This window comes from Gopherus evgoodei, chromosome 8, assembly GCF_007399415.2.
Source record: "Gopherus evgoodei ecotype Sinaloan lineage chromosome 8, rGopEvg1_v1.p, whole genome shotgun sequence".
NCBI lineage: Eukaryota > Metazoa > Chordata > Testudines > Testudinidae > Gopherus > Gopherus evgoodei.
This window is the reverse complement of record NC_044329.1, coordinates 972,784-995,670: the sequence shown is the minus strand read 5'-3', so window position 1 is coordinate 995,670 and position 22,887 is coordinate 972,784. Positions and strand designations below refer to the sequence as shown.

Below are 22,887 nucleotides of genomic sequence, written 5' to 3'. Positions count from 1 at the left end.
AACATTGTTGCACCATTGCACGGTCCCAAACCTGAAGTGGGGCCAGAGATAATTGCACCATAGAAATGCCGTGTTCATTAGCTTAGTGTTACAACTTGATCAGTGCTCAGCCAGCCAGCATCGTCGAAGGCAAATGAAAACTATCACTGTGGACCCCACTGTCATATCCTTCCTGCACTCCAGCCCATAACCTGGTGTCCTCTTCGGCTTGGCGTTCTTGCTAGGGCCTCACACTGAGGCTGTGTCTAAATCTTGCTGTTTCTTTCTGCATAGCGCCTCTAAGAGACAGCCTTTCCCAGCCATCTGTCCAGCTAAAATGCTCATCCCAGGCTCTCATCTTCTTGATTACTGCAGCCTCTTTCTCTTTGACTTTGACAAGTGTGACCTTGCCCTGCTCGTATCCATTCAGAACAGGCCTTCTAAGGTCTTTTCCTAGCCATTGGTTTGACCATGTCACAACTCCCTTTGCACCCTCCACTGGCTTCCCCTGCTCTAGGGCATCAAACACAAGCTGCTTGTCTTCACGTTCAGGGCCTTTCATGGCCTGTCCTAACCTTCCATTCATCTCATATTCGCTATCAAGCCATCAGTGCTCACCTCTGATTGGCCCGTGATGTCAGCCTGTGCTCCCCACGTGTTAAATATTCCAACAAGCTCCCTTGTGCTTTCCCCTGTGCTGCCCCACATACTTGGGAGGAGCCACCTCATTATCCACCTCTAGATACAGTCTCAAAAATCTCCTTTGCTGTGACAGCTGTAAAAAGGTTGGCAAGGGTTGAACTGGCGGTGCACAGAGACTGCCACCTGTCATGCTGACTATTATTGTCTGATTGATTACTGGTACGCCCCGTCTGTCTGTCTGTTTGTTGTTTCTTGTCTTATACATAGACTGGGGCAGGACCGACCATCTTGTGACTCTCTTTGTACAGCGCCTAACACAGTGGGGTTCAGGTCCACACCTAGGGCTCCTTGGTGCTTCAGTGATACAAATAATAAATAAGATGATGATTATGGAACACAAGAGAGCAGCTCAGGAGTGGTGCTGGTATGCCCTGCTGCAGCATGCTGGCCTGATATGAGCCCTGGGTTTTACCCCCTGAGGAAGGAAAAGCAGCCTCTTTCAGGAGGAGGCCTCCATGTCCATTGAAGGAACAGATGCTCGGGGGGTCGGGGAAGGGCAGTTCTCTGCATTTTACACTTTGCCTGCAAGCCCCAGCAAAGGGAAGCAGAGTGCAGAAGCTTGTTTGGATTGTGTCAGGTGTCAGAAGTGCACACAGAAAAGGTACTGCCCGTAGGGCGTTGTAGAACACATACCCAGGCACTGAAAGCCAGCATGGAGAGGATTTGGTAACACGTTTTGGGGGCAGGGCAGGGCCTGTGGGGGGTGGCTTGAGCAGGAGACATTACGTTAGAAAAGTTGCTTTTCCTTGTGCTTTTAGGATCGAATCATCGATGCTGGACCGAAGGGCAATTACGCTCGATTTATGAACCATTGCTGCCAGCCCAACTGTGAGACTCAGAAATGGTCCGTGAATGGCGATACGCGGGTTGGGCTCTTTGCTCTTGTCAATATCAAAGCTGGTAAGGGACCTTGTTCTGTTGTTGACCCAGAGTTCTCGATGGTGGGGAGCCTGTGTCAGGAAAGAGAAGGGTCTCGAGTGAGGGTCTGGAACAAAGCCTCAGTACGCAAAGGGGGGAACACATAAGCGTGGCAAGGGCGGCAGAACTGGGGGATTAGCGAAGAGCCCCTGCAATGGAAATATTGCGGGGGGAGGGGGAGGCGCTGATGTATGTTTCCACCACCTGCCCCATGTTTTCCACCCCCTAATATCTTGTGGTGGCAAGAGCGAGGCCCTTGTGTGTTTCCTTCTCCATGCACATGCGTGGTGGGGGGCAGAGGTGCGAGGGACCTGGAGGAGGGGCCAGAGGAGCTGCAGTGGCACACAGCATCGGGTTGGCCGCTGGAGAGCAGGTAGGAACTGCTCTCCTTTCCCAGTCAGCTATTGCAGCTGGGCCAGCCAGCGCTGGTGTACAGGGACTGTGCAGCGGGGAAAGAGTGTAAGCGCCCTGCAGCTGGGATAGGCTGGGGGATGGTGCACTGGCCCCTGAGCAGGGGGACGCCAGTGCAGAGGAAGCCAGATACTGACGAACTGCCCTACAAATGGCAGGAACTGTTGTGATGCCCCATCACAGCCGGGCTCCAGCTCCCCCTAACCCCCATCGAGCCGTAGCAGCTCCCCCTGCTTCCTGTCTTTCCACCTCCTCCCGTCTCAGCAAGTGTCTGTGCCCCTGAGCAGAGTGGCACAGTTATAATTGCCCGGAGCCCAGCAATATGATTCCTGGCTTGCCACTGGCAAGCAAACAAACTCAATGTCAAAACTGGAATGTGGCAGGTGATGTGGTCTGCATCTACTCGCCAATCCGTGTAGATCTACCCTATGGGAGGGGAAGAAGCTGGTGCCCCTCCACATTTCTGCCAGCTGTGAGTAGGTTCTGGTATATCTTCAGTTCAGGAGGAGAAGCAGAACTTTCTGCTGGGTGGTTTGTCACAGTCCAGATGTTGCCACTGATTTCTTTTATTGCCAGGAACTGAGCTGACTTTCAACTACAACCTGGAATGTCTGGGGAATGGAAAGACAGTTTGCAAATGTGGCGCTCCAAATTGCAGCGGGTTCCTAGGAGTACGGCCAAAGGTAAGACAGCCCTTCTCTGGCTTCTCTTTATTCTTGGAGCTGGAGGGGCCTGCTTGCTGCAGGGTACAGAAAAGCCGTGATAAATGCCGCCGTATTTTCAAAGTGGTTGTGAAAATCCTGCTGGGGTTGAGATGGGCAAATGTGCAAGTTCCTCACTTTGTTACCGGAGCATCTTAGACTTTGTTAAATCAGCGTAGGAACCAGATTCCAGAGCGCAGGACCCACGCAGAGGCCTTGTCTGCACTAGGAGAGTACGTAAGTATTTTTCTCCATGGGTTTAGCAATAATACATTAAAGTTTACTAGTAAAATAGGAACAGAAACACTCTATACGTGCACCAGAGATGAGCTTTTGAAGCTTCCTGATTTTTGAGCACTTGATTTCGTAACCTTAATGTGGCACTAACAGGAATTTAATTTTTTTACTTTGAATATTAGTGTTTGCTTGGGATGGGGACTTCTTAATGAAAACATGCAGAACCTGTTGGCCTCGCTCGCAGTCTTCGCCAGCAGAGTCTGAGCCGCAGCTGTTCAGTAGTTACACGTGCTTCCCCAAGCAGCTTGTAAGCTCTGTGCAGTGGAGTTAGTGGGCACATGCTGCAACTGAGAAACTGCCTCGTTGAGAGTTGAGTTTGGTGCTGCACCACCAAAGCCTCACAGGTTTACAGGCCAGGCCCTATGTTCGCCACAGCAAGCTGGAGCTAAATTCTGTAGTGGGATCCCAGGTTTTGTGGCCTTGTGGTGTCACAGATTGGAAATTCTTCAGCAGCCTCATTTCAGTGAAAACCACAGCTTTTCCACTAATTACAGATGAGCTGAATCGCACACTGAGCCCCTCTGTTATTTACATTGATACTAAGTTCAGTTTATTGTGTGCTGTCGCCACATTTTTGGTGCATGGTGTGCCTCATATTCTTCTCTAAGTGATTGTTCATGTCCATTCAAAGTAGGTGTGCGCGCCGCGTGCACGCCAGCCGGAAGATTTTCCCCTAGTAGCGTCCGTAGGGTCGGCCCGGGCGCCCCCTGGACTGGCGCCACCATGGCGCCCTATAAAGGGGCCCACCAACCCTCCACCCCCTCAATTCCTTCTTACCACCGGTGACGGCTAGCTGGAACTTCTCTTGCATAGCATTTTGTCAGTGTCCTATCCTTACTGTTTAGTCTGTGTATTCAGTTATTTTATAGTTAGTTAGATAGATCTTTGTATATAGTTTTCATGGTGGGGGGGTTCCCCCCCCAGAGTCTTCGTTGCCCGCTGGGGCATACCCGGGTCCCCCGGGTTTAAACTCTGCGAGAACTGCGGGAAATTCATGCCCAAGAGTGACCCACACTCTGCGTGTTTGAGGTGCCTCAGAGAGAGCCACCAAAAGGACCGATGCTCTATCTGCAGAGGCTTCCGCCCGCGAACTCTTAAGGACAGGGCTCAAAGACTTAGAGCCGCCTCCATCAGGAGGACTCTACGACCACCCTCGGACCCAGAACCGACTGAGGCGAGGCCCAGCACGTTGTCCTCAGCGCAGAGTGCCCCGGCATCAGGACTTAAGGCCCAGCCCAAGTTGCTGACAACCCGGCACTGGACAGAGTCGGGTCATAGGAAGTCGGCCTCAGTGCAGCACCGCTCACCTTCGCCGATGCCCACCAAGAGAAGGAGGCCGGTGAGGGATCGGTCACGCCACCAGGATCCGAGGCCGACACCGTCCGCAGGTGTAAGCGGACAGGCTGGGCAGTTCCGTCGACTCCTGCACTGCAGAGAGGGTGGTCGAGTTCGGACCAGCCTAATTCCCTGGACCTCAGCAGAGACATACGCCCCCCATCAACGCCGGAGGCGTTCAAGGCGGCCTCAGGCCTAATGAGCCTCCCCACATCGTAGGGAGTTGCCTACTGTGGCCCGTCCACCAGTGCAATCTAGAGGCAAGCCGGCCATGCTGTCGCCTCCCTCCCCGCACCGCACTGTGAAGGTGGCACAGGACCAGATGAGAAGCTCCCTGCCGCCTCAGCACTGCTCTCCTTCAGCACTCGGTGCTGCTCCCCCCAGGTCCTCGTACTCAGAGACCTGAGACTCAGAGGCAGACTCCTATCGCTCCAGCTGGTCGCGGAGCAGGAGATTGGTGTCGGGGGTGAGCCACCAACGTTAACTGCATTGGCAGCAACAATGGCAGCTGCCTTCGCAGTGGCCGTTTTGGACTGCCTGGGGCTACCATCAGTCGGTAGGCCAGGCATTTGGCCCTCGGTCAGGGTCGGCTTCGGTGTCCTCGACGTCGGTGGCTCCAGCGCAGCTGCCTCCCTCACCGGCACCATCACCGGGCAGGGGTGTGCCATCATCAAGTTCAGCATCCCTTAACCGGGCAGCGGCACCGGAAACGGCTTTCATTCGGGCTCCGCCGGCACTGCATGATATGCCAAGTCACTCACTGGCGACCCCGGTACCCGCCGCAGTGCCTCATTTAGACTCGGAACCGGCACCGTAACCTCAATACCGTGTGCCGCAGGACCCCAAGGGGCCGCATGCACCGGAGGAAGGGCTGCCCCATGTAATCGCCTCATCCTCCTCCCCGGGCGAGGCGGTCTCGGGCACGGCTGCGGCACCGGCCCTAGAGGACACTCGAATCCTCCAACAATTGCTTCGGCAAGCAGCTCAAAGCCTCGCAATCCAAGCAGAGGAGATCGAGGTGGACGCAGACCCTGTAGTGGACATTCTGGCCCCCTCACGGCCATCCAGGGTGTCCCTCCCACTGATAAAGACTATAGCGGATACGTTCCGCACCCTATAGCAAACACCAGCCTCATTGGCGCCTACTGCCAAGAGGATGGAGCAGCGCTATTTGGTCCCCTCTAAAGGGCACGAACACCTGTATACCCACCCTTCCCCGGACTCCCTGGTAGTAGATGTGGCTAACCAGCGGGAGCGTCAAGGGTTTCAGGGGTCAACACCGAAGAGCAGGGATGCAAAAAGACTTGAGCTCTTTGGCAGGAAGGTGTACTCCACAGGGGACCAACAACTCCACATTGCCAACCAGCAGGCAATAGCAAGCCAATATGGCCACAACACGTGTTCGGCCATGTCGAAGTTTGTGGAGCTCCTTCCCCAGGACTCAAGATAACAGTTTTCAGCCGTAGTGGAGGAGGGCAAACTGATCTCTCAAGCCTCCCTCCTGGCCGCCTTAGACACGGTGAACTCAGCCTTGTGCACCCTGGCCACGGGCCTGGTCGTGCAGCAGGGAGCCTGGCTCCAAGTCTCGGGCCTGCCCTATGAGGTCCAGCAGATGATTCAAGACCTCCCCTTCGAAGGGCAGATGCTGTTTTCGAAGAAAACGGACAAACATCTCCATAGCTTAAAGGACTCGAGGGTCATGCTTCGCTCACTGGGCTTGCATACCCCCGCGACCAAGAGCAGACAATGTAGGCCGCAGGCGGCCCTTCGCCCATACCAGCCACAGACTGGCCAGGAGCTGGGGCGCAGGCGGGGCAGAAATGGCAGGAGGCATCACCAGCGCCACCCCTCCAGCTGGGCATCTGGCCAATCGAGACCACCATCTGGGTCTAGACCCCCTATTTGATGGTACGGTCAAGGACGACCTACCAGTGGAGACTCTGGATCCTTCCACCCCTACCTTTGGGTCACGTTTGTCCCACTTCTACCGTGCCTGTTCCCGAATTACGTCGGACAAATGGGTGCTCTGCACGGTAGAGAGGGGATATTCTATCCAGTTCTCCTCCCTCCCGCCTCACCAACCTCCCTCCCCGTCCCTCTTCAGGGACCCTTCTCACTTCTAATTCAAGAAGTGAAGTCCCTCACGGAGGCAGGGGCGGTGGAGGAAGTCCCCCAGGAGCTCAGGGGCAACGGCTTCTACTCCCGGTATTTTCTCATACCGAAGGCAAAAGGGGGCTCCCGGTCTCCTCTCAGCGAATCTCTTGGTGGATCGCGACTTGCATCCGGGAATGCTGCTGCATAGCTAAGACCCCTGTCCCTCTGGTCACGGCTCACCCCACCAGGGCGCAGGCCTCCTCTGCGGCGTTCCTGGCTCAGGTTCCGACTCAGGAGCTTTGTAGAGCGGCCACGTGGTCCTCCATCCACACGCTCTCGTCTTACTGTGCCATCACGCACCAGGCTGGGTCGTGCAGCACTCCAGTCAGCAGTGATCTCTGACCCCACCTCCTGAGGTCAGGCTTGTGAGTCACCCACTTTGAATGGACAGGAACAACCACTCGAAGAAGAAAAAACGGTTACCCAACTTTTAGTAACTGTTGTTCTTCGAGATGTGGTGTTCATGTCCATTCCAACACTCACCCTCCTGCCCCTCTGTCAGAGTGCCAGCAAGAGGGAACTGAGGGGTGGAGGGATGGCGGGCCCCTTTATAGGGCGCCGGGGTGCACCACTCCAGAGGGCGCCCGGGCCAACCCTACAGACGCTGCTAGGGGAAAATCTTCTGGCTGGCATGCACGCGGCGCGCACATCTACTTTGAATGGACATGAACAACACATCTCGAAAAACAACAGTTACTAAAGGTGGGTAACTGTTGTGGGTTTTTTTGCTGCATCATAGAAATCAGGGAAGCTGGAGGTTTTAGCAGTTGGATGGGAGCAGCTGATGATTTGGGCCTGGGGGTTTGGTTTGGAGTTTTATGATAAGCACATTATGGATGTTTCTGATAAAACAATCAGCAGTGAAATAGCTAATTGTGTTTACACTTAACTTGCCATTGTTGGGATCTAGAATTAACATTTCAGTCTGATGACTGAGGTAGGTCACTCCCTCAGAGGGATTGTTTCAGGCTATCTGCAGACTCAGGAAGACAGCACAGAACATAAGAACGGCCATACTGGGTAAGACCAAAGCTCCATCTAGCCCAGTATCCTCTCCTATGACAGTGGCCCATGCCAGGTGCCCCAAAGGGAATGAACAGAGCAGGGAATCATCAAGTGATCAGTCCCCTGTCACCCATTCCCAGCTTCTGATAAACAGAGGCTAGGGACCCCATCCCTGCCCATCCTGGCTAATAGCCATTGATGGACCCATCCTCCATGAATTTATCTAGTTCTTTTTTTAACCCTGTTATAGTCTTGGCCTTCTCAATATCCTCTGGCAAAGAGTTCCACAGAGTGACTGACTATGTTTTGTGTGAAGAAATTACTTCCTTTTGTTTGTTTTAAACTTGCTGACCCCTAGTTTTTGTGTTATGAGGAGGAGTAAATAACACTTCCTTATTTACTTTCTCCACCCCAGTCATGATTTTATAGACCTCTATCATATCGCCCCTTAATTGTCTCTTTTCCAAGCTGAAAAGTCCCAGTCTTCTTAACCTTGCCTCATATGGAAGGTCTTCCATGCCCTTCTGTTTGTTTTAAAGGCACTCTTTAAAACCATAAAGACTTTACAAAAAAAGAAAAAAAAGTCAGAGCTCAGGCCACATCTACCCTGCAGAGGCTCCAGTGCCACAGCTGTGCCTCTGTAGCGTAGATGCCTCCTAGACCAATAGAAGGGCTTTGTGCATGGACATAGTTAATCCGCCTTTCCCCCTTCCACTGATGTAGGAGGTGTCTAAGCTACAGAGAATTCTGGCGTCACTCTAGCCACGCTGACATTGGGGGCTAGGACGACCGAACTACGTGTTGCACAGCGCGCAGAATTTTTCCCAGCCACGAGAAATGGAGCTAGAGCTGATTTTCAGGTGTAGAGCAGGCCTCACAATGTGCAGAATAATTCTTTAGCGAGGAGCATATTTTACAGCAAGAGAGTATTGCAGGGTCTTGCTTAGAGTGATCATCTGCTTTTGCAGCTGCCCTTGCTATTCAAATACCCTATGTTCCATGCAGTCAGTCCCCGCATGGCATTCACCTCCTGCTTCCCCCCCACCCAGCCCCACATACCTGCACTCAGGGGCAGGACAAAACCTGGCCGAGAGGCTTATTTACGTTAAAGTTTGAAGTTTCAAATTCAGCTGGTCTTTTAGTTATTCCCATGATGGTGGTCAGGTTTCTTGTAGTGGGGAATGATGTGTGTCATTAAATCCTTTCATTACTCACCAATAGGGCCGGCTTTCGGCCTATTCACCCGATTCCTGGGAATCGGGCCCCGCACTCTAGGCGCCTTTTAAATTTTTTTTACTTACCCCAGCTGCAGTCTGCTCCGGGGACTTCCATGGCCCCACTCCCCTGACCAAAGCGCCGGCGGGAGCACGGCTGCCCCACAGCCCCGCTCTCCCAGCTGGAGCTCCGGCCGCAGCGCGACGAGCCCCACGGCCCCGCTCTCCCGGCTGGAGCTCCGGCCGCAGCGCGACGAGCCCCGCGGCCCCGCTCTCCCGGCTGGAGCTCCGGCCGCAGCGCGACGAGCCCTGCGGCCCCGGCTGGAGCTCCGGCCGGAGTGCGACAAGCCCCGTGGACCCACTCTCCCGGCTGGAGCTCCGGCCGGAGCACGACGAGCCCCGCGGCCCCGGCTGGAGCTCCGGGCCCTTTAAATAGCCCCCTGAGCCCTGGGGTAGCGGGGGGTTCTGGGGGCTATTTAAAGGGCCAGGGCTCCAGCTGCCTCTGCCACCCCGGTCCTTTAAATAGCTGCCGGAGCCCTGCAGCCCCCATGCATTCCCCAGGGCTCCCGCAGCTATTTAAAAGGTCCGGGGTGGGGTAGAAGCAGGGGAGTCCCGGGCCCTTTAAATAGCCTCCAGAGCCCTTCAATAGTGGTGGGCTTGGGGGCTATTTAAAGGGCCGGGGCTTCAGCTGCCTCTGCTGCACCCCCTGCCCGGCATGTATCATGAGGGGTTTTAAAAGCTCTTCAGGTATTAAAATGTGCACTCCATAACAGGAAGCTAATGTCCCCGAATCACGGTCCATGGCTTTGATACTTTTCAGGGTAAGATAAAGCAAATCTACTTTTAATTCTTTAATATGTAAAAACACTTACATCTCTCCCTTTGTTTAATCTCACTGCCTGGTGTTTGTCATTCAATCACCAATGTACCAGTTTTTGATTCTCGTTTACCAAAAAAAAAAGACGAGATTGGGTCCATGCCTAGGGAGGAAAGTTAGTCTGGCATGAAACTCAGGAATTCAAGTGGCTTGGCCATGCTGTGTACAGATGGAATTGTTACTTGGCTTTGGATTTCATTCCAGTTTTTCCTCTGTTTGAACATGCAGAGTATCCCCAGTTGCCTTGTTTTGGAGATGACAGTTGTATGCTAGATGGGCAGCTCTCCTGTAGGAAGATACTTCAGCATGGCCTGTGCCACTTGCTTAGATCAGCCAGAGGGAGCAGAAAGAAAGGAGTGGGGGCAGAGACCAGTGTTAATTTGTATGATCTTACTTGCAGAATCCCCCTAACCTGACAGAGGAGAAGTCCAAGAAGTTCAAAAGACGGCAGCAGATGAAGCGCAGGTCACAGGCAGAGATCATGAAAGAGCGAGAGGATGAGTGCTTCAGCTGTGGAGACGGAGGGCAGCTAGTTTCGTGTAAGAAGACAGGCTGCCCAAAAGTGTACCATGCAGACTGCCTTAATCTGACCAAACGGCCAGCAGGTCAGTAATGCCTGGGGCAACTCCTCTGGGCTCTGCTCTTGGGAAGGTCACTGTACAGACCTGCACTCCTAGGCCTGGCTTGGGGAAAGCAGATTCTCTGCTCACCAGCAGTAATACACAATTGGAGCTTTGAAAAATTATAGATTGTAATTTTCCAAGACAAGAGATATCACACCCACCATGAGGCAATTCTATATTGGACCTCAGTGTAATGAATAAAGTTGAGTTGATCACTGGACTGGAAGTTGGTGGTTACCTAGGGACCAGTGATCATGACCTGTTTACAATTCATTGTGAGTGAACAGAGAACAGTCCCAACCAGTAATATATACATTGGGTGCTGCAAAAGGGCTCATTTCCTGAAGCAGAGAAAAATTACGAGAAAAATTGGGAGCTGGGGAAGCAGAAACACATTTAGGCAGTAAAATGTGAATGAAAAGTGAGAGTTATTAGATAACCCAAAAGCCACAACTCCATAATCAAGAAAGAGAAGAAGTTTGGTTAAAAGTCCATCCTGGTTCAGTGGCAAATTAGAAATAAAATATCAATATATAACAAATACGAAAAAAGGGGGAAATATAATAATAATAATAATAATAATAATAATATAAATTAGAAGTTATGAAGTTTAGAAAATTGATAAGAGAAGCTAAAGATAGCAAGGGAAAACCCATTGCTGGCAGGGCTAAGGTCAGTGAGGAGATTTTTTAAAAATATATCAGGAACAAAATAAATCCCAGTGGTGGTATTGGCCCATTACTTGATGCAGATGGTAAAATTGTTCATATTGATGCAGAAGAGAGAGAAGTATTTAATAAATATTTCTCTTCTGTATTTGGAAAGAAGCAGGATAAAGGACTTGTATCACATGAGGATAAAGAAGTATTTTCCAATCCATTAGTGACTGAGGAGAGTGTTAGACAACAACTGCTAGGGATAAACATTTTTAATTCAGCACCCAAGAGTCCTGAAAGTGTTGGCTGAGGATATCTCTGGTCTGTCGATGTTCATTTTTAATAAATCTTGGAATACTGGGGAAATTGCAGAAAACTGGAGGAGTACTAGTGTTGTGCCCATATTCAGAAAGGGCAAACGGGATGATGCAGCTATTTATTGGCTAGCAAAATAAAACAAAAGCTGATACAGGTTTTAATTGATAAAGAATTAAAAGACAGGAATATAATTAATGCAAGTCAATGTGGTTTTATGAAAATAGGTCTTATCAAACAAACCTGATTTCATTCTTTAACGAGATACAAGTTTGGTTGATAAAGGTAACTGCCTATATTTAAAGTACACTTTTGTGAGGTGTTTGACTAGTACCTGTAAGCGAGTCCGCTCACCCCAGGCACCCCCTCAGGACCAGATACGGTATTGCAGCTCTCCCGCATGGCTCGTGCCCCCTGCCAGTGGTCACCAGTGCTGGAGTAGTAACTCAGTCTGCCCACTGGGTCACCGTCTTAAATCCACTCCTTCTGGTGCCACACTTGTCCAAACTAAGGCTTCCCAAACATGTCTGAAAGGCAAAAACCAATTATCCTGCCCTCTATGGCTCTGTTCTTCAACCTGTCTTTGAGGTTCAGCCTGCAGCCCCCTTTGCTGGGGCTGGTAAGGGAACCTAGTGCCTCCCTTGACTCTGGGCTCTGGCCCAGGGCCCTGTACTCTCCTTTTCCCATGTTGCAGTTTTCCTTCAGCCATTTCCTACCTTGCCTCTTTACTTCCTCTCTGGGGCTCTCAGTCTCTTCCCTGTTTTGATCGGGTCTGTCCCAGGCCTCCTAGCCTGGCGATCCTGTCTCCCCGCTTTGAGCTTCCTTTCCAGCAGTGACTGGCCTTCTGACTCAGGGCCCCACAGAGACCACCTTTCTCCTTGCAGGCTCTTTCCTCAGCTGGGCCCTGTCAGCTTTTTGTATACAGGAAATCCCCTGGGCCCTTATGGGTGGGGTTTGTCCTGTTACCAGGTTGGCGTAGCCCCAGGCTCTCCATCCCAAGGGCAAGCCACCCTATTACAGGACCACTTGATGTTCAGGTTTTGAAAATGGGCACTTTACAATAGCAATACAGCACAGATTACATGGCTTCAGAACTGGCTAACTGACAGAGTTCAAAGTAACCATAAATGGAGAATCGTCACTGAGTGCAGGTGTGTTATGGGCTGTAGGGGCTGGTACTAGGCCCAACGCTATTCAACATTTTGATCTGCGATCTGGAAGTAAATATAAAATCACTTCTGATAAAATTTGCAGGTGACACAGAGACTGGCAGAGTGGTAAATAGTGATGAGGGCAGGGAGTCAGACAGAAGGATCTGGATTGCTTGGTAAGCAGGCCCATTCAGTCAAAATGGGTTTTTATATAGCCAAATGCAACATTATACATCTAGGGACAAGGAATGCAGGCCATCGCTACCGAGTGGGGCACCTGTGATTCTGAAAAGATTTTAGGCACTCTCCGTGAGCAAGCAGCTCAGCATGAGCTCCCAGGGCAATGCTGTGAAAAACCAACCGCTGCAATCCTGGGATGTGTAAGCAGCAGTAGTGCATAGGAGGCAGCAGCTGATTTTACCTCTATATGTGGCCTCACTGAGAAGATACTGGGAATACTGTGTCCATGTTTTTAAAAGAATGTTAGAAAATTGAAAAGGCTCAGAAAAGAGCCACAAATATGATTTGAGAGCTGGAGAAGATGCCTTAACTCTCTCCTCATACAGAGCTCAATTGCTTAGACTATGAAAAAGAAGACTGAGAGATGACTTGGTTATGGAGTATAAGTACCTTCACAGGTAAAAGATTGGCTACTACATGGCACTGTAATCTAATGGAAGAACTAATGGTGGGTGGCTGAAACCAGCCATATTCAATGAGAAATTAGGACCCAGTTTTGATTGTGAGGGTGGTTAACCGGTGGGACAAACTCCTGGGGGACCTGGTGGATATTCGGTCTCTTGATGGCTTCAGAGCCAGGCTGGTGCCTTTCTGGAAGATGCTTTAGCCAGACACAAGTGGCTGGATTCCATACAGGGGTAGCAGTGTAAAATGCCATGGTGTGTGGTGACCAGGTGATCTAATGGTCCCTTCTGGGCTTAGATTCTATGGATCTGTAAACGAAAGGCTTTTGGTAGCCCCTGACAAGAAGTGCAGTGTGTGCCCGGCTCGGGAGCACTACGGGTTGAATCCACAGAAAGGCCTGCAATTGACTCAGCTGCACAACTGGGGGTGATTGTTCTTCTCCAGGATGGTTCTGATACTAGCAGTGAATGAAACTCTAAACTGCTTCTGTAAAGAACTATTGTCCTGTGCCCACAGGGGTAGACAAAAGAAACTCAGGGCTTGTCTATATTACCTGCTGGATCAGAGGGCAACGATCAGTCCAGTGATCGATCTAGTCTAGACGCGATAAATCGCGCCAAGTGCTCTCCCGTCAACTCCGGTACTCCACCAGAACGAGGAGCGTGAGCGGAGTCAACGGAAGAGCATCAGCTGTCGGCTTACCGCAGTGAAGACATGGCAGTAAGTAGATCTAAGTACGTCGACTTCAGCTACGCTATTCATGTAGCTGAAGTTGCGTATCTTAGATCAACCCTGCATGGTAGTGTAGACAAGCCCTTAGTTCCTTGTCTTCCAGCGTCTTCCCTCACGTCAGTGTGAAGGGAGGAAGTTGCCCTCAAATTCATTCAGCCCTAGTTGAAACTGGAAACTTCTGGAACCTTTCAGTAGGGGGGTTAGCTCGAAAGCAGAACTTTCCTTGCATTAGCCCTGTGCTATGGGGAGTCTGGGTTTCCTTCTGTGCTTGGTGTAATGGTTGCAAGGCAACTGGTGCAGGAGCAGAGAAGGGGAATTTCTGGCACTGTTTTAGTGAAAGCCATTACAAGCAGGTCTCCCCAACCCTGGGCCATAGCTTTCCAACTGGGTAGCTTTGTTACATTCCCTCCTAAGATGCCTTTTCTTCTGTTTGTGCTGCAGGGAAGTGGGAGTGCCCTTGGCATCAGTGTGATGTGTGTGGCAAAGAAGCAGCTTCCTTCTGTGAGATGTGTCCCAGCTCCTTCTGCAAGCAGCACCGGGAGGGCATGCTCTTTATCTCCAAATTGGATGGACGCTTATCATGCACAGAGCATGATCCCTGCGGACCCAACCCTCTAGAGCCAGGGGAAATTCGTGAGTATGTGCCTCCCACAGTCCCGCCGGCTAACCGTCAAAACACTCAACCCTCTGACCACCATCCTGCAGTCCTGGGCCTCAGGCATTCCCCTTCTGACAGGCTGCCTCTGGCTGTGGCCCTGCGGCTGCAGCCGTCGGACAAGCCCTGCTCCGCCGTGGCCCTGCGGCTGCAGCCGTCGGAAAAGCCCTGCTCCGCCGTGGCTCTGCGGTTGCAGCCGTCGGACAAGCCCTGCTCTGCCCTGGCTCTGCGGCTGCAGCCGTCGGACAAGCCCTGCTCTGCCCTGGCTCTGCGGCTGCAGCCGTCGGACAAGCCCTGCTCTGCCCTGGCTCTGCGGCTGCAGCCGTCGGACAAGCCCTGCTCTGCCCTGGCTCTGCGGCTGCAGCCGTCGGACAAGCCCTGCTCTGCCCTGGCTCTGCGGCTGCAGCCGTCGGACAAGCCCTGCTCTGCCCTGGCTCTGCGGCTGCAGCCGTCGGACAAGCCCTGCTCCGCTGTGGCCTTGAGGCTGCAGCCGTCGGACAAGACCTGCTCTGCCGTGGCCCTGAGGTTACAGTCAGATAAACAACCCACCATTGTATCTCTGAGGCTTCAGCAGTCGGACAAGCCTCTTGCCACCACCACAGGCCAGCAGCCTCTGCGCTCAGATGAGTCTCCTTCCGCTGCTGGAGCTCCGTCGCCTCCTCCTGCAGATGAGTCTCCAACCAAGGACCTGCATCCTCTTCCCTCAGACGAGTCCCCCGCTGCTACCCAGGCTCAGTGGCCTCAGCTGTTGGACGAGTCTCCCGCCCTCGCTAGGGTCCCACGGCCTCAGCTGATGGACAAGTCTCCCATCAAGGCTCGGCAGCCCCTGCTGTCAGATGAGGCTTCCGCCGCCGGGGCCCCGCAGCGTCAGGCGTTGGACAGGCCTTCCACAGCTCCAGGGCTGCTGCTGTCTGAGAAAGCACTGAGGCCCGGGGATCAGAATGCTCAGCCAAAAGAGAGGGGAGCCACAGCGGTGGAGCGAACTTGTTTACCTGAGGAGCAGACCCCTCTGCTTGCAGGGAAGGCAGTGACACACATGGTGCAGGCACCTTGGCCCATGGAGAAATTGCAGACATATGAGCCACCCCACTGGCCCACTGTGGAAGCACTGATGCCTGCAGAGCAGTCCCCTCGCACCACAGAGAAATTACAGACAGCTGAGCCGCCGACTCAGGCTGACCGGGAAGTGGCATCAGCACCCACAGAGCAGAGACCTTGGACCGCAGAGAGGTTACGTACATTTGAACAGACCCCCCGGCCTGCCAGAGAAGCACCAGTGCCCCCAGAGCAGGCTTCATGGCTTGCCAGGAACATTCAGACATTTGAGCAGATCCCTTGGCTCTCTGGAAAAGCACAGACACCCCTGGGGCAGGCCCCTTTGCCTGAGCAAAACATAGTGCTAGTCCGTAACCAGGATTCTCCCAGTCAGGAATTGGCTGAATCGAAACCGAAGTGAAGTCAATGAATGAGGCAGGCAGGTTGCAGTCGGTTTGTTTGGGGAGAGGGATTTTCTTTGTTTTGTTTGTTCACATCCCTGAGCCCAGCCTCGAGCCCAGGCGCTCTCATGACATAAGCAAGGACGTTTAGCTAAACCGGAATATGGCCCAGCCACAGAAAGTGAGCAGCAGCGACCTTTTCCTCTTCCTTTTAGAAACGGTAACGTTGAAATAAAGAGTCCACTCCAGATAAAATCTCTAATTCCATTGAAATGGTCACGTTACTGATCTAACGCGTCTGCATGCGAGGTCTGCATCCACAAGGGGTTTCCAAAACAGCTAAATGGCCTTGAGGAAGCAATTTTCTTTCTCTTAACTGTTCTTAATGGAAGCAGAACAACTAGTCTGAACTGGGATCTCAGATGTTTCAAATGATTAATGGTGCACAGAGTAATTGGACATATGTCTTTGCTAGACTCTGAAGAGGGGAAGGGATTTAGCACTTGTGCTGCCCAATTCTCCTTCCCCACAGGGTTTTCCTTTGCAAGTGTTTGCCTGAGTATGCACATTGGTATTTGTCACCAGTGCAAGGCTCACCAAAACACAGGTGCTGTTGTAAAATGGCAGAGTCCTGTGGACTTAGTGGAGGAGCCTGCTCCTGCCAGACTGTACAGTTCATTCCAGTGTGAGCAAGAGAACTGCTCCTGCGCAGGCCCTGTGATTGGGGGTAGGGGGAGAAGGTTTCTGAAGATACCGTCTGCCAGGATTCTCACTCTTGGATCTTAGCTCTGTAACGTGGGACAGGCGGAATTTCCACTGCACATACAAAGCTGTGAGCTCTGGAGGCAGCTGTAGCAGGGTGGAGCATGAGTAAGGCCCCTACTGGATGCGGAACACTGCCTTTGACAGGGTAGAGATGCTGCCCTCTGAACGCCCCAGGCAGTTCCTTCTCCACCTTTGGTTGTTACCATGAACTAGCAAACTAAATAGTCTCTTCCTCCCCCATCTCAACCACATGCTTAGGAGTCCTGTTTGCAGAGTGGCTGGTAGCCTAGCAGAGTGAATTCTGTGGAATTCACTCCATAGTGCAGAGTCAAGAAGCTACTTCAGAAGGCATGCTGTATCCAGAATGGAAGACCATGTCAACACCCTTCCCTTTGGTTAGCCTCTGTATTTCCAGCCAAAAATCCCCACAGGAGACTTGAATTACCTGGACTATGTTGAAGTGTCTGTGTGTCAGAAAACCAGCCCCTCAAGATAATAGTTCTCACACTGGAACACAATGGCTCTAGCACCTGGCTGGCCTCTCTCTCCTCTTTCTCTCTCTCCCCCTTTTCCACTAGTGGTAGCTATGCCTGGTGACTTGCCAGGCTGGTATTTTGAGTAGACCTGATGGAGGCAGTGACCTTACCTGCCTGCTAAGGCAGAAATACTCTCTGCTGTGGCATTGATATGGTAGAATTACAGGCAGGGACTTAGGCAGTGACGCTTGTGACCTGCGAAGGAGTAGCCGGGCAGTCTGCGTTCATGCTGCCTACAGTCAATGCAGTGTGCTATGCCATCGGGAAGCACTGTCTGATCAGTACTGTCTCCCAACTCATTACCTACGTGGCACGCCTGAGCTCCACTGACCTGGGCAGCAGGAGTCCAGCTTCAGCCTGTGTCCCCCATTGTTTCAGAGCGAGCGGTAGGTCTCTCCCCAGAGGGGGAGAGCCTTAGTTCTATACTAGCCTCTTTCCTCTGACTCAGGAACAGGTCAGGGCTGGCGTTCAGCTCGCGTGTTCTCACTGCTCCGAGAGAGCAATAATTAGCTTTGCGGGTTTCTGTGATAGGGAGAGAGATCTCTGTAACAAGGCAAATCCTGCTCCATTCTCCTTTCCAAACTCAGCTCCCCAAGAGAGTGTCCCCTCTGGGCAGTGCTGTCGTGTGTCTCTTCTCCAGTCTGAATCGTGTCAGACCCCTCAGTGTAGCTTGTGACTTGGAGAAGCTTTATGGCTTATGGAATCATAGTGTGTGTGCTGTTTTTCCGTGAAGACCTGCAGGTCGGTCCCTGATCTCTGCTGAGCTGGGGGAGATGCAAGCAGCTATTGTTTTGCGTGTGCACAAGGGGAATCAGGATGTCTCCTCAGAGCCATTGAGAGAGGATAAACTAAGGGCATTTTATTAAGTTTTTAAAATAAAAACAAAATTACAAAAAAAAACGGTAATGAGGTTCCGTATGTTAAGTATTTATCATGTGTGAGAAGGAAAATAAATCTCTAATTGACATTGATAGCCCTTCCCATGAGCTGGACTTCATCATGTAGATTGTGTGAGTAGAGTGTCCTCTGTGCCAGCCGCCCAGCCAGAGGAGCTAGAACAAGAAAAGACATCTGCACTGCTTTGTCCAACTCTGTTTTGCAATGTCATATGTTACCTAGTTATTTGTTTCATGAAAAATAAACTGTGAATATTTTTGGTGCAGGCTATTTTAAGTCTTTACAATGGAGAAGTTCTCAGTGAGTGCAGGTTTGAAGAATCATTCTCATAAATCATGTGTTTAAATCTAGGGTGAGGTTCACAGCAGCAGAATCCCTCCAGCACTCTCAGCAGTTATTTAGGAGCTCCCATTTGAATAGTGAAAGTAGATTGAGACATTGCATGACATTTTAAGCCCACAGCCTTACACCACTCACTTGACTACACCACTATTTCTCTTCTCTTCTCCCTCCAGACCTTTTCTGTACAGATCCAGTTTTCCAGTCCACCCATCTTCCAACTGACACGTTTCACAGAGCTGACTTTAGAATAGCTGTGCACCTGCTTGGGTAAATACGAATCTGCACTGGGAAATATCACTTACAGGCAGTGTTTGTGTCAGTTTAGAAGTTAATACAAATAAACACTCTTACACCGAGAGAGTTAGGAGAAGTGAAGAAACCAGGAAGCAGTTGTTCTGTATCAGGTGGAAGGGGCTGTGCAGTTAGTGGGATCTTCCTCTCTGCATGGGGCTGAACTCCCCGGGAGCGGGATGTGCCCCGGCCCCTCGCTAGCGAGCTGCAGAGCACTGAAGAACCGTGGCTGGGTGGCCACTTCTGTGTTATCCCAGGCTAGAGGAGGGATGGGAACATCTCTGTAAGTTAATATGATGGAGAAGAAATTAACAGCTTTATGTCCGAACCCTGTTGGCAACCTCGGCAAACAGGCCATGGCCTGAAGGGATCTCTGAGACAGAATGCTCTCTTGCCTCTAGATGCGATCCCTGAGACATGCTCTGCTGGAACCAAGGCTGCTTCTATCTGGGGAGGACTAAAGTGACTTCAGCCTCAGGGTCAGACTGGCACACTGTCTGCCTGGTAAATCCACATGAAAGGAAACAAAATTGAATTCCACTGTTTGAGATTGTGGCAGCCAGCTGCATCTGCTGACTTGGATGCCAGAGGAGACATTTGTATTGGGGCAGTTTAAATGCCATTTATTTCCTTTGCTACCTTTTAGAATTTGCATCAGTAATTCAAGTCACTGGATTCTTTATATAGAAAATAGCGTTGCAAACATGTTAGTGCTCCTGTAGGATAGTAGAGAGAGAAACAGTGAGCTCTGCCAAGATCAAATGATTAATGGAGAAAGAGAGACTCAGGGTGCATCTACACTAGAGCCATCGGTACCAGGTAGAGGGGCTGCAGGTAAGGTGGAGTTAAGATTTGGACTTACAGCAGGAATTCACCCTCATTGTTGAGGACAAACGCATTCTACATAACAAAGAGGCATCAGACATTTTTCCCCCCAAATTGTCTCAGCTGAGGTGTTGCTGCAAGAGGTGGCTCCTGAGTAGATCTAGTGCCAGGGGCGGTTTTTGGAAAGAAGAGTTTCAGGTTAAGAGACGTGTTTTCTGTCTGCTCGTAACTGAAAGTTTCCCCTTTGAGAGATGCTGAAGAAGGTTCATAGAAACCCTCCAGTCAGTAAAAGCCCTCTTGCAAAATAGCTGCAGGCTCCCATTGTTCTCCAAGGGACTGAGGTCATTAGCTGCCTTTAGCAAGATGGTCGTCACCTCTACTTATCTGCTCCTCTCAGTCCCCTGACTGCATAGAGCCATTGCCTCCCATGAGGACTTCACCTGTGGCCTCGGTGCCACTCAGAGCGATGGCAGCGGTGATGAGGAGGCCAGTGGGTGAGTGTGCCTGTTTGGAAGGGCAGCCTTTGGTGAGCTTCTCTGTAGGATAAGATGCTGTGCACCAGCCTCTTGCTGCTGGAGAAAACACTCGGTACGTCTTTGTGGTCTGGCCCTGGAGTGCACATGTTCCAAGCATTCAGGACCAGAAATGCTTCAATAGCCGTGTCCGTTGGTCCATATCTGTGCTCTGCTATGAACTGAGGGCATATAAGTGACAGTGCAGATCAGCTGCCTCTCCAGTTCCTTGCTACCGCTCGCATTTTGGGACAGGCCCTCTTGTCTTTGTTAGTCTCTTAGCCTCAGTAAACATTAAACATAGTTTTAATGGTTTATTGGTTATGTGGCTCCTTTCATTAGTTAGCTAGGGCTTTTCAAGTAGCTGTTAGTGGGGGCAGGAGGTTCCCTCCACTTTATTCCCCCTACGTCAGAGGCATTTGCACCCAAGACCCCAGGTTTCAAGCACTGTGTTGCATGCCAAGTCTTCCTGTTGACCAGTGCTCACAAGACCTGTCTCTGCTGCCTCCGGGAATCTCACATCCCATCGAAGTGTGAGATCTGCTTCTCTTTCCTCTTCCCCTTGTGCTGGGCAGTCCCGGCAACTCAGACTCCGCAGGCACTGATAGAGCTCTCCAGCAGACCTGAGGATGCATGAAGAGGGTAGAGAAAGACACACTCCTCAGAAGACTGACAAGTCCTCTCATAAGTCGTCAAAGAAGGGGATGCTGAGTGAGAATCCAGCCCTCGGGGCTGAGTGAGAATCCAAGCCCCGGACCAGGGGCACCAAGAGTTCACAAGGAGCAAGAGCCAGCACTGGCGGTACCAGGAGATTCCAGCGCTCTAAAACCCACTTCAAAGCGCTCTCTATAAATGGGGCCATCTTTGGCCTGCTGAAAACCTTTGGCACAATCCAGCCACCTTCCAGGCTGTCCCAGATAAAGAAAAGCTTGTAACCGGGTCATCTCTGCAGGCATCCCTGAATGCAGTGAACATGGCTTCCTGCTCTGTGGCTGCCTCGATCATGAGATGGGCATCATGGCTGCAGGCGTCGGGTCTCCCTGAGGAGATTCAAGCCACTCTGGAAGATCTATCATTTGGGGGCATGTGATGGTTTGGATCACAGAACCCCCTTGGGAGCTGCCACCCGATGTGCCATGACTACCTCTGCTCCTGCTTTCCCTGCCAGCTCAGGACTCCAGCACCCTGTCTTGCTGAGCCAGACGTCTCTCAGTAAGTCTGGTCATCGTGGGGACAGTCGAGAGCCTCGCACCTCCAGTGCTTGTCTGTCCAGTCTCCCCACTCCTTTTGGTGGCCATCTAACCTGTTTTCTTCTGATATTGCAACATTTAACTTCTGACAGATGGCCCTTTGGCATCATCTCAGCCAGCTACACAATCCAGTCCCTTGTCCCTTCTGCAAAATCCCCATCCTCATCCCTCTTCAGGGTCCCCTCTCACCAGGCGCTCTTCAAACAGAAGTGGAATCCCCAATCCAACTAGAAGCAACAGAACTGGTACCTGCTCAATGCCAGGGAAAGGGCGTTTACTCCAGATACTTCCTGATCCCCAAAAGGAAGAGGGGCAGGGACCCATCCTGGACTCTGGCAGCTGCCGTTCAGCAGTCCAGATGATGACGTGGATTTAAAGGATGCCTTTTCACGTACATGCAGACAGGAAACTCCTGCGTTCCATGGTGGGGTCAGAGCACTTCCAGTACCTGGTGCCCCCCTGGGGCCTTTTGGCAGCTTTTACGAAAGTCCTGACAGGAGTGCAGCACACCTACACCATCACTGCTACCACGCACATCCCTGTCTAGGTGACTGGCTCCTCAAGGGATGATTGTATCAGGCAGTGCATACAGCATTCGCTGCCTTGCTTGACCTGTGCCTCTCCTTGGCACTTCAGGTAAACCCAAGAAAGTCCATTTAACCCCCACGACTGCAGAATTTATTGGAGGTGTTCTTGACTTGCTTGCACCCAGAATTTACTTACCACAGGACAGATTCCTAACAATGAGAGACCTCAGTATCCAACTTCTAAGTCATCAGACAGTCTGGTCCTAGGCCTTGTGGTGACACGCACCTACACCCATCCCCAGGCTTCCCCACTGCAGTCTCCAGGCTTGGCTGAGGAAAATCAACGCAAGCACTCCTCAGACAAGAGAGTCGCCCTTCCTTCCAGCATTCGGGTATCTCTCGCCTGTTAGGAAAAGGGAGTCGGTATTTGTGGGGATTCCCTTTGCACCCACCCCACTGCCAAAGACTTGTGACAGATGCAGCCTGACTTGGCTGGGGGCCCACCTGCATGACTACACAGATCAGAGTTCCTGGACTTAGCAAGAGTTCACATGCCACATCAACCTGCTCAAGCTTTGGGCCGTCCACAAAGCATGCATACAAGTCCTCCCCTTTATCTGAGCCACCCTGTCCAGGTCCGATCAGACAACATGACCACTCTTTGCTATATTAACAAGGTCTGCATCATTCTGCAGGGAGGCTGTCCAGCGTGGAGCTGGTGCATCCAGCATCAGCTCATCCTCTCTGCAGTGCACCTACTGGGGAGAATGAGAACTCCCTAGCGGACAGCCTCGGCAGGCATTCTCACGCAGACCATGAAGGGCAGCTCCACTTGATCCAGTGGGGATCCCCATTTTGTGACTTTTTGGCAACCCAGGACAACAGGAAGTACTTGATTTATTGCTTTTGCTGTACATTTGCCTACAGCCATTTCTGGACCTACTGTCACAGAATGGGGACAGGACCACCCATCCCAACCCATATTTCTTCATCTGACAGCCTGTTTTTTGGATGGGCAACAGACTTAGAGAGATCCTACTCGAAGATCCATGCTTCTCAGTAGCAGGAAACCCTCTATAAGGAAGTGTTACGCTGCTGAGTGGAAGCAGCTCTCCGTGTGGTGTCAAAGGCACAGT

The 22,887-nt window shown here is 51.6% G+C and overlaps 1 protein-coding gene across 2 annotated transcripts in view; it reads left to right on the top strand.

Annotated features, from left to right (window-relative positions):
* Positions 1–22,000, top strand: part of NSD1 (nuclear receptor binding SET domain protein 1) — a 130,931-nt gene extending 108,931 nt beyond the window's left edge. For both annotated transcript variants that reach the window (XM_030571698.1, XM_030571699.1), the window contains exons 19-22: positions 1,440–1,581; positions 2,587–2,693; positions 9,994–10,198; positions 14,157–22,000. In XM_030571698.1, coding sequence (XP_030427558.1) covers positions 1,440–1,581; positions 2,587–2,693; positions 9,994–10,198; positions 14,157–15,826 — 2,124 coding nt within the window. In that variant the 3' untranslated portion in view covers positions 15,827–22,000. The remainder of the gene's footprint in view (positions 1–1,439; positions 1,582–2,586; positions 2,694–9,993; positions 10,199–14,156) is intronic.
* The last annotated feature ends 887 nt before the right edge of the window (positions 22,001–22,887 follow it).